The 11,207-nt window shown below is 34.1% G+C and overlaps 1 protein-coding gene across 1 annotated transcript; it reads left to right on the top strand.

Moving 5' to 3' along the window:
• The first annotated feature begins 283 nt into the window (after window positions 1-283).
• LOC150038849 (ENTH/VHS family protein) lies at window positions 284-9,049 on the top strand. Its single transcript, XM_090317955.1, has 5 exons — window positions 284-1,084; window positions 1,752-2,477; window positions 2,619-2,774; window positions 3,445-4,389; window positions 8,574-9,049. Exons 1-5 carry the CDS (start codon window positions 878-880, stop codon window positions 8,613-8,615), a joined length of 2,076 nt encoding a protein of 691 aa, XP_090174081.1. The 5' UTR covers window positions 284-877; the 3' UTR covers window positions 8,616-9,049.
• The last annotated feature ends 2,158 nt before the right edge of the window (window positions 9,050-11,207 follow it).

Raw genomic sequence — 11,207 nt, 5'->3', positions numbered from 1 at the left:
TATTTTGCATTTTAGGCCCAAATTAAACCCATATTTGGGCGTAACTAGACCAATGCCCAAATTATAACGTCAAATTAGGTGAACTTAATTTTACTCAAGAATTTATCTTCAACTTCAATTTGGGACACATGTCAACTCTTAATTAGTCACAAATTTGATGATTTCTAAATTTAGTCATTAATTTAGTAAATGATGTGGCGATTCGTGATTAGTTCGAAATTCTTCTTCCAATATTATATTATTTATTTTAATATTATATTTCATTCATCTTCATATTTTCATTATGTGACTCAAATTCATCACAACCTTCTCTTATTTAAACTAATAATAAATAGCTGATCGCCATATTCACCAACTAACGAACGACATGAAGAAAGAGAAACAGAAGGGGGGAAATAAAGAGGACGAAAGTGAAAATGTAAGGAAAAATTCATTTTTTATTTTCAATAAGAAAAATCTAGAAGGTATAGCCAAAAATTAATCGCCATTCGAGGGTGGCATTGTAAACGTGAATTTCAACGGTGGGCTGAGGTGTGGTCGTCGCCTGCTCGGACCGTGTGAAGCCGAAGATCCTCTAATTCTCGCCATTTTTTTTTTCCATCTTCATATTGCAAGAACCTCAATTCCGATACCCAATTTCGCTTCACAACGAAGATCGGCTGAATTTAGGAGCTGCAGTTTTTAATTTCCAACGAATCTGATTAAGTTTGCCGTTGTGAGACTACTTGGAGGATAAGGCAAGGATTGACTAGACCGAAAGGTTTTTGGCATTTCTTTGGTATCTGGGATTTGGATCAGGGGTCGGATTGATTTAGATTGGATCGAGTCTGTAGCGGTTGTTCTTTGTAAGGGATTTGGTAGTCTTAATTGGTCAAATATGGATTCGAGTCGGAGAGCTGTAGAGTCGTACTGGAGGTCGCGAATGATTGATGCGGCGACTTCTGATGAGGACAAGGTCACGCCGGTGTACAAATTGGAAGAAATTTGCGAGGTTTTGAGATCTTCGCATGTCAGTATTGTCAAGGAGTTTTCGGAATTTATTTTGAAGAGGCTTGAACATAAGAGCCCGATTGTCAAACAGAAGGTGTCTAAATTGTTACTTTTTATCGCTCTGTTCTGATTCCTCGTATTTTAATTTTGAACTTAATTTTGTGGATGTGTTATCCAGATAGCAGTATTTTTTATCCGTGCAATTAAAAGTTTTGTTTGCCAGAGAGTAATTCTTTTTTGGGTTGTGTTGCAAGGTATTCGGCGAAATGTTTGGTTTTTTTGCTAGCTCGGGATCGCTTAGGTTTTGAATTTTGATATTATTCAAATATTGATGGAATAATGAACACAAAAATTCTTCTTTTACTTCTGTTTTCTCAGAACTGAAGATTTTAGAGCTTATAATCATAATCTGTAGTGTATATATATATTTATATATTTTATATAATTGATATTGACTTAGTCTGTTCTGTTTTCATTCTTGATTCTTGTCCTTTTCTGTTTTCATTCTTGATTCTTGTCCTTTCCACGATATTTGTCATTGTAGACAGGGCAACTTGAATATAAAGTGGAATTGTATCAGTTGAATGATTGCTATTGTATACATTTCTTTTAGATTTTGGATTCAGCGGATGGTTAATTTGATACCTGGTGTGTGCTGCTGTTCAGTAAAAATTCCATGGGTTGCAGTTCTACCCCATAGAAAGTCTTACTGTGCGTTTCATATTTGTGAAAATTTGGAAATGTGCTTGATTTTACTACAGGCTCTTAGGTTGATAAAGTATGCAGTTGGGAAGTCTGGTGTGGAATTCAGAAGGGAAATGCAGAGGAACTCTGTGGCTGTCCGCCAGTTATTTCATTACAAGGGACAACCGGACCCCCTTAAAGGTGATGCACTCAATAAAGCTGTGAGGGATACTGCTCATGATGCTATTTCTTCTATCTTTGCTGAAGAGGATAACAAGCCTGCACCATCTGAGAATCTTAACCGTCGAATTCAAGGTTTTGGGAATTCAAATTATGAACCGCCATCAGAAGATAAAAAATCATTTCTTAGCGAGGTAGTTGGTCTAGGAAGTGCATCAATCAAACAAGGTCTAAGTAATTTGGCACAAGGTCATTCATCAAGAAAGAATGGCACTAGTAGCCAGCAGGGTTTCAACCTTCAGAGGTCATTGACTACTGAAATAGAGTATGATAATAGATATGAACCAGTTGAATATGGCCGTGAAACTCTGGGGACATCAAAGAGTACTACTAGTGGAACTTGGAACCAGGATTCTAGGGTAATTAATGGAAACCCAGGTTCTGGCACTTCAGAGAGCAAAACTCGAGAGGAGAGGTTACTGGATTCCATTGCAACAGCAGGTGGTGTGCGTTTACAACCAACTCGAGATGCCATTCAAGCATTTCTTGTCGAAGCTGTAAAGTTAGATGCATTGGCACTGAGTAATGCTCTCGAAACAAAGCTTACATCCCCATCATGGCAGGCATGTTCTTGCTGTTAATACTCTTTTCTATGATATTATATGAGCAAAGGCTGGCTTTCTGTTTTCGATTAAAATAATGATAGTTGATACTTGTATACTTATTTTCACTCAATCGGTTTTGATGAGAATTTCACTCTTCAGGTTCGTTTCAAAGCTCTCTGCATCCTTGAGTCGATGGTTAGGAGAAATGACGACGATCATTTTTCAATTGTGACATCTTATTTCAGTGAAAATCCAGATGCAGTGATTGGATGTTCTGAATCTCCCCAAGCATCTCTTAGAGAAAAAGCTAGCAAGGTAAATTGATCTCTCTACCTGCAAAACATAATGTTTATGCTTGTTTTCCTTGTTTCTTTTTGTGACTTTCTTCTTAAAGTGGTATTGGAGGCTTTTTTTTTTTCTTTTTCTTTTTTCTTCTTTCTTCCTTTCTTTTTTTTCTCTGATGGGAAAGATCATTTCAGAGTTGACTCCCCTCCATCTTACTTAATCCTGTCGAGATGTAAAATTTATTATGATATGATATATTGATATCATAATTATTGTGAGTCGTAGGTACTCATTGACATTGTTGTATCCCATAAACCTTATTGTAATCACTTTTTATGTTACAATGTATTACTTTGCATCTATGAGATTTGGTTGACCAAGGATGCAAAGGTTTGATGCAGCGACAGTGTGGTATTTGGATTCAGTTCCTCGAAACAATAGAATCTATTATAATGATATTTACTATGCTTCTCTTTTGAAATGAATATTTATTCTTTAAGATTTTAAGGAAGCCACCGCATGATAGTTGATGAAATTGCTGAAATAAATCCATGATTTGGATTCCTATCCTTGAATACAAGCATAAATTTGTCACAATCGCTTGAAATGATGTATGATGGAATGGAAAATAAAGTAGGGTCAACTTTGGAGTCTTATCCTGAAATGGAATTATAATTTAGTCCCTTGACTCTTTGGGCAGGTTATGCCACTTTTAGATGGAGGTAAAGGAGTTCCCTTCATGAATGAGTCCGAGAAGTCTGTACCAAGCAATACCAGTTCCACAGTTCAGATGCCAGACTTAATTGACACTAGTGATGCAGGTGACTATGGTGAAACAAACAAATCCTTAGAGGTGGAAAACCTGTCGAGTACCCCATTAGTTGATGACTTATTTGGAGATGGCCTAAACACTGTCACAAGCACCAGCGAACTAAAGAATGATGATGACCCCTTTTCAGATGTCTCATTTCATACAACTGAAACTAGAGAAAATTCAGATGATCTGTTTTCTGGGATGAATTTTGATAATAATCAGGTTACTAATGAAAATAAAAAGCCTGCCTCGGAGCAAAAAAATGAAACTGGAGTTTTTGATATTTTTGGATCAAGTTCTGAACCTGCAGTACAAGAACATGCTAGGAAAGATGTTAATGACCTAATAAGTGGTTTGTCCATCCATGAAGATACCTTGAAGAGTAAAGATAAAGGAAATTCTAAGGATTCGCTGTCTGAATCTTTATTCTCGGTTTCTAGTCAACCCAACCATCAGAATCAGGTTCCTCAAGATTCTTTAAATGGCATGTACAGTTCACCAATGGTTGGGACAAATATGAATGCCACCTTTTTCCCCGGAATGACTTATCTTCCCTCAAGCACGATGTTCAATCCAGCCTTTTCTTCTCAGCCAATGGCGTATGCTCCCACTGGAAACTTCTTTACTCAACAACAATTATTATCAGCCATGTCCAATTACCAACAGTTTGGGAACCCTAATCTCCAATCAAGCGCTGGTGGTGGTGTAGGTAATGGAGGATATTCTTCACCCCTTCCAGACATATTCCAGCCAAATCTTGCAGCACAATCACCTACTTCTGTGATGAATGGTTCAAAGAAGGAAGATACCAGGGCTTTTGATTTTATCTCAGTAAGTATAATATCACCAAACTCTCTGCTAACTGTATGCCCTGCTCTGCATTATAATATTGCAGGTTGAGATTATTTAGCTGATAATATTCTAATACTTCTTTTCTTTCCTTTTTTTTCTAATTACAATTTCTAATGATTAAGAATGCAGTTAGAGGGTTATGGTGATAAGTTTTAGTGGGAAAATTCTGAGAGTTAGTGGCCAACTGACCATTGGAACGGAAATTTGTTTACTGGATGGTTAACTAAGAAACGATAATGAAGAAGGATAATTAGAAAAAGAAAAGAAAGGATCCACCAAAATCATCTTAGTTAACTGTTAGACTATTGACCCCAACTGCTATCCCTGACACCCAAACCTGCTTGACGACTAATCAAAACTTCTTTAACCATGCTCGCCAGGCATCCTACCAGATTTAAATTTAAACCTAAAAATCTTACAAAATATTAAATATGTGAATCCAAGGAAAAGTTGCACAAACCACCCTTAAAGTATATTGTGTTACAATTGCCCTCTAAACTTTCCATTATAAAAATTATATCCTGAAACTCTTAAAAGGGAACAACTTGCACCTGTAAACTTTCCCTCAGACTTTTATGTGTGTAAAAATTGCAGTCCTAAACTTTCGATCATAAAGCTGAAAAGAAAAAAAAGATTAATTTCAGTCACCTTTGTTTGACCTTTTCCAACTTCAAAACCTTTTCATTTTTCATTCTCGTGATTTTGATTGAGCCTTTCATTTTTTAGAAAGGATGGGGTCAGTTTTTCTTCCTACTGTCATGTTATTCCATCTTCGTCATCACTAAACCTTCCATTCTGAATGCTCCTCGCTATTTGAGGTTTGATCTTGGTTAAATTATACAAATACCTCTAAATTTTCTGGGAGATTTCAACTATGCCCTACTTTGAAATTTTTAATTTTTTACCCTTGAACTCTGAAATTTGTTCCAATCTGACGTGACAGCTTATGTGTGAAAATTGTCCGTGATATTATCTACAACTATACAGAAGATTAAGATTGTCATTACCATTTTTTTATTGTTAAAATAATTATATAATCAATTTTTACACATCAGTCATGTTAATTTATGTCTATGTGGATAGGGTTTGTGTAATTTATACTAAATCCTAAAACTTGGCAGATCTTTGGAAAATGTAAGAGATAAAGATATGGGTCATTCTAGTTAATCCTAATTTTAATTTTTTGTACTGCTCTCTTCAATTTCATAATAAAAAGAAAAATCAACTCATAATTTTTTTTATCCGAGTTCAATGTAAAGCTTTTTTTTTTTTCTTTAATATAACTTATTTGGGTTTTAATTTAATTATTTAATTAATTTGTAAAGGCCTAACTTTCATTTTGATACCAAAAAAAAAGCATAAAAAGGAAAACGAAAAAAAAAAAGAGCGGCCTAAGAAGGGCTCTGGTTAAGCAAAATAAGTCTTAAAAGGATAATTATAAAATACAAGCGGCGATTCAAAGTGAGGCATGATATCTATCAAGGGTCCACAACTCACTCAAATGCCTATCAACACCTCTAAATATCATATTGTTTCTTTCCTCCAAAAAATCCTAAAGAATTGTACAAAGACAAGCAAACCACAACATCCAATCCTTTTCACGAAAGGGAGGAGAGGAAAGAAACTCCTCCAACATCAATGTGCAGCTGTTCAGTAGAGCCAAACGATAGGAAAAGTCCCAAAGATGCTGGTGCATAACAATTTAGCATACTGACAGAACCTCAATAGACGATCCATGGCCTTGGATGCTTCGCTACAAAGAATACAACACTAAGCCTAACCAACTCAAGCAAAAATCTTTGAAGTGATTAGAGGTTCCATAAACAAAATAAGTAAACCTTCTTAGGGATTTCAATCTTCCAAAGCATCGGAAAAGTTGGGACTTGGGTGAACTCAACAGAGAACTTATTCACGAAGGAAGAACAGACAATAGGAGGAACCATCTTGACTTCTCTAAAATTTATATTGTTTCTTTCTTCCAAAGACCCCAAACAATAGGACAAAGACAAGCAAACCAATCCTTTTCATTTAAGTGAGGACTTGGCAACATTTTGTTTTCTTGGCCGGCCTCCCTCTAAAGGGGCTTTGCGGGCTTGGTTTTTTTTTATGCTATTGTATTCTTTCATTTTTTTCTTGATTAAAGTTGGGGGGAGGGGGATTGGATGGAAACTCCTGCAACATGGATATGCAGTTGCTCGACCAAGCCAAACGGATAGAAAAAAATCCCAAAGAAGCTGCTCCATAACGATCTAGTACATTAACAGGACCATAGGAGATGGTCCAATCGAACTTGATTAGAGGATCTACAAACAAAAAATTTAACCTCCTTTTGGATTTTGATCTTCTAAATCATCAGAAAAATGAGAGAACTCAACAGAGAAGGCCTCACTCAATAACAAAGGAACAAGCTACAGGAGTTGGGTCCGTAAGCGAGAATACTCCCCTCCTCCATCCTCACTCTGCTCTGCCCCATCATAGGAGTAGCAAATTCCCAAGTAAACCCTGGAGGCTGCAACATCATTATTCTCTATTAGAAAGGGGGCAACTAAGGCCAAGGAAAATGGACTACGGGAGGATAAAGGGGTAGTTTGTGCACAATATATTTTCAATTATACTCAAATAGATTTTAAATACTTAACTTGTTAGTTCTTGATTATTATTATTACTGTTTGTTGACTGTCAATTTATATGCGCAGTGGAGGGAAGGGAGGAAATAAACTCCAAATTTTAGGGATTAAAATTATGGCTAGTCACAGAGAATCATATTTGCATGAATCGAAGGGAAGACATTGGGCTATACTGTACGTAAAATCTTCTCTTAAGGTTATACATTGAACTGGACATTGAGTTATACCTATACATTGATAGATACCGTGCACTTTTGTGCCTTTTAAGAGCCTTTAGGTTATCTCATCTATTAAATCAAAGATCTTTCAGATTTTCTCAAGCCAAAAATTCTAAAAAATTGGTTTCTCGCAAAGTTTCCCTGTCTTATGATTAGTTGTGGTAGGGCCTCCCCCATCATAGACTTGCAATATTTATTAGGAACCCATAACAGCCCCAAAAATCAAATATGCAGAAAGAGCAGTAGCAAGAGAGGATCTCCACAGATAGTAATGCATTTTTTGGCGTTTTAAGAGGGGTTGGGTTACCTTACATATTAAAAAAAAAAAAGTTAAACAGAAGAAATCTAGGGCATCCAGACTTGGAGGGTGCTAAGTCCTAACGGAACTGATACATCAAGAAGGATGAAAGAATACCATATAGCTGCTAAAAGGCAAATAACAAAAGGTAGTAAACTTCACTCCCCAGGAGGGAAGGAAAAAGGTCTCATCCCATAGAAAGAAGGAGAGAAAACAGACAAGTGAACCTTCCAACTTTTAGAATTACGAAAATCAGGGTAAGAGGGGCTCGGAGTTGGTGATTGAAATCCACTACTAGCCTGCAGATCTCTGATCCCCTATGATTTTTTAATTTCTATCGTACAATGCTACAGTTGCGCTTTCGACCAAATGCATAATGCCCCCCAAAATTCTATCTAGGTACCACTCTGGTAAATCCTTCCTTTCATAGCCTGTGCGGCTGCCTGTGGTTTTCTAAGTCCCATTGAGATTCAATGTTGATCTTAGTTTATAAATGATTTTTACTCTAGCTACACTTCCTTTATGCATTATCCTTTTACCAACACTAAGTGGGAGAGATTCTATATGAATGTAACTATTTATTGCAAATGAGATGCTGATTCTTCTTTGGTGCCTTGGAATTCAATGATTCTTAAGTCCTGAAGTGCTCAACAATTGGTTTTTTCTCCCCCTTTTTTGCCTGAGAAGTAGAGGCTTAATCCTGCTCCTGCTCCAATTCGATTTTACTGTTTGAAAAGCAAATGGTTGTGAATATTGAAGTTTTCTTTCTGTATTTGAAGGTTAAGATGGTAAGTACGATTTGGAAACTGGGGCTAACAGAAGTTGAATTCTTGTTTCTATATGCTTCCCCACCTAGTATATATTATTTTCCTCTTCTTTTCTTTATAGAAAAAGGACAATTTCCATTATAGGTTTAAATGCTTGCTCTAGATTAATATCACCCATGGTCACAGAAAGCATATAAAATATATGGGGCTAATGAATGTTACTTTACCCGTAATTTTTATTTTTATCTTGTAGGAACATGTTGCAGCTGCTCGAGATCCAAAGAGGGTAGTCTGAATTTAGGAGGCCATACTTTCACTATCAAGGTTCTTACTAGTCATTGTTGGCAACTTAGTTGAAGGTGAAGAACAAAAACCACAGTTGTTTCTCATTTGAGACGAATGGCTATCGCAATGCCGACATCATCGAGGAATTGCATCAAAATGCGCATATGATAGATGGGTAAGTCGTCAAGCAGTAGGAAAAATGAGAAAATGGAAACAGGGTCCATTAAGTTGAAGAAGAATGACTTTCTTTTACATAATCAGCTCTATATTTGTGGTAATTCCTGGACTGGTTGTGTTTCTTGCTCATATTCCCATCTGTAGAGTTTCATTATGCCAAAAGAAAAAGAAAAAAGATGTAGAGTCCCCTAATTTGTTTGTTTTGCCCACATGAAACACTTGATATTTGTAGTGGTTTTGGTAATAATGCAGTTTGTTCTTTGAATCTTTTGATGCGTTTTTTTCCATGTATATGGATGTGGATAGAAACAATATCCATCCTTATGTTGCATGTGAAATGAATTATAGCTGTCTACTATTTTTCTTTCTAATATAAGAGTGTGCACATATATATTTAGTCCATTTAGAGAATGGATAATGTATGAATTTGATTTTCATGTCTTTTCTTGTTACTTTTCTTTATTTTACAAATTTTCTTTTCATTTGTTGTCAAAAAAGAGCTTTAGGATTCACTCATCTTCTAATAGTAAGATAAAGGAAATTATTACTATTATTATTTTTTAAGTTGATCCAAAATATATCAAATATTGCTAGCTGTAGTATATACTATATACATCTTATATATTGTTGAAATAAAAAAAGTAAAAAAGAAAAATCTTTTTGAGTGTAATTTGCATTTTAATCTATTTATTTCATGCATTCTCAAACATGCTTGAATTCTTTAGAAATGGAGATTAAGGTTGAGAAAAAAATTAGAAGTTTCTAGCCTTATTAAACAATAAGGATTAAAATATCAATATGAACGTCAAGATTTCAATTTTATAGATATATCGATGAATATGTCAATAAAATATCAATATCAAATATCGATGCATATTTTTGGAAGTAAACAAAGTTTATAAAATTTATTTAGATTGATAATTAGTTGTTTTTATTCCAAAATTGAGTTGTAGATATTGTTATTAGTATTCATTCCCATTGAATTAAATTAATGACATTTTTTTTTAAATATTTTACAAGCATTTATAGAAGATGGTTGAGATAATCATAGCTATTTAATATCAATGTCAAATCCTTCGATTTACGGATATATCGTTCAAGGAATATTTTTTTAATTCTTCCCATTAAAATTAAAGATATAAAACGAATTTGGTATGATTCCACACAGAATCAACATATCCAAATAAATTGAAAACAATAATTTAGGTAAATGTTTTGAGACAAAAAAATCTTCTTAGAAAAATTCTCATCAGAGATTCACATCCTACATTATTGATCTAGCACAAAGCTATTAGATTACACCTTGATTACAAGTTAAGGAAAAAGGAAAAAGAAATGGAAAGTATAAAAGAATTGCACTTTTTCCATATATATGGGTTTGCTTTAGGTATCATTGATTGACAGAGATTCTTGGCTATACTTATTGATGCCAATGTGAGTGATCTGATCCAATCAACAGGAAAAGAAGTCTTATCCATTATCCAAATCTTATGTTAATTATGAATTAAGAAATTAGTTTATTTGTGCAAAACATAGTTGTACCTCTCTTTTCTTTATCACCACATATCATTGGAATATTTATCCATTATAAAGTCATTTGGTCCTAGGCATGATACCCCCAATATAAGGTATTTTTGGAGGGAAAAAAATAGAAGAAATGAGTTGGTTTAATTAAAAAGTTTTAAATTTTGAAAACATTTGTCATTCTTTGATGGCTTTTTGGAAAAGTTTCTAATTTTTGGTAGATTGCCATCTAGTAGCAAATTAGGTCCAAGTTTCATTACTTATTAGATTTCTAGTTCTCCATTTTTAAAAGATTAATCTTATAAATACTATTTTCAATCTTTTTTCTTTTATTATTTATATTTTAGGAGTTTTCAAACATCAAGTTGTAGTTTATAAAAGGAAAATTATTTCAAATGGTAAAACTGTTAAAAATATTTACAAGATATAGTAAAATTTTAGAACTATCAATGATATATGCTGATAGACACTGATAGACTTTTATAAGTGTCAATATCACTGATAGACATTGATAGAAGTCTATCTGTGTCTATTAGCGTCTATCATTGATAGTTTCAAATTTTTGCTATATTTTATAAATATTTTGATTTATATTCTTATATTTAAAAACAACCCTTTATAAAAACCTATTTTTGTTTTAAAAATTTAACTAAGAGTTCAAGTGTTTAGTTAGAAATAATGAGAAAACCATATTAAAAAACGTTGTAAGAAAACAAACACAAATTTAAAGAACAAAATGGTTATTCAAATGGTGCTTTAGTTTTTGTTTTAGTTTTCGATTCGGGAGAGGCGTAATGTCTTACTAATTCACGAATTAAGTTTATGTAATACTTGGAGTTCAGCTAGTTTAAACATACTTCACAGTTCATAATTATATCCCAACAAAAAAATAATAAAAATA

This window comes from Benincasa hispida, chromosome 1, assembly GCF_027475165.1.
Source record: "Benincasa hispida cultivar pf3 chromosome 1, pf3_genome.v1.1, whole genome shotgun sequence".
Lineage (NCBI taxonomy): Eukaryota > Viridiplantae > Streptophyta > Magnoliopsida > Cucurbitales > Cucurbitaceae > Benincasa > Benincasa hispida.
The sequence above is the reverse complement of the archived record's forward strand: the minus strand, read 5'-3'. Positions and strand labels throughout refer to the sequence as shown.

Excerpts from the sequence above, each read along its gene's own strand:
- LOC150038849 (XM_090317955.1), top strand. The coding sequence starts at position 878 with ATGGATTCGAGTCGGAGAGCTGTAGAGTCGTACTGGAGGTCGCGAATG. Across the intron at positions 1,085-1,751 it reads GCCCGATTGTCAAACAGAAG|GCTCTTAGGTTGATAAAGTA; the intron begins GTGTCTAAATTG and ends ATTTTACTACAG. Across the intron at positions 4,390-8,573 it reads GGGCTTTTGATTTTATCTCA|GAACATGTTGCAGCTGCTCG; the intron begins GTAAGTATAATA and ends TTTATCTTGTAG.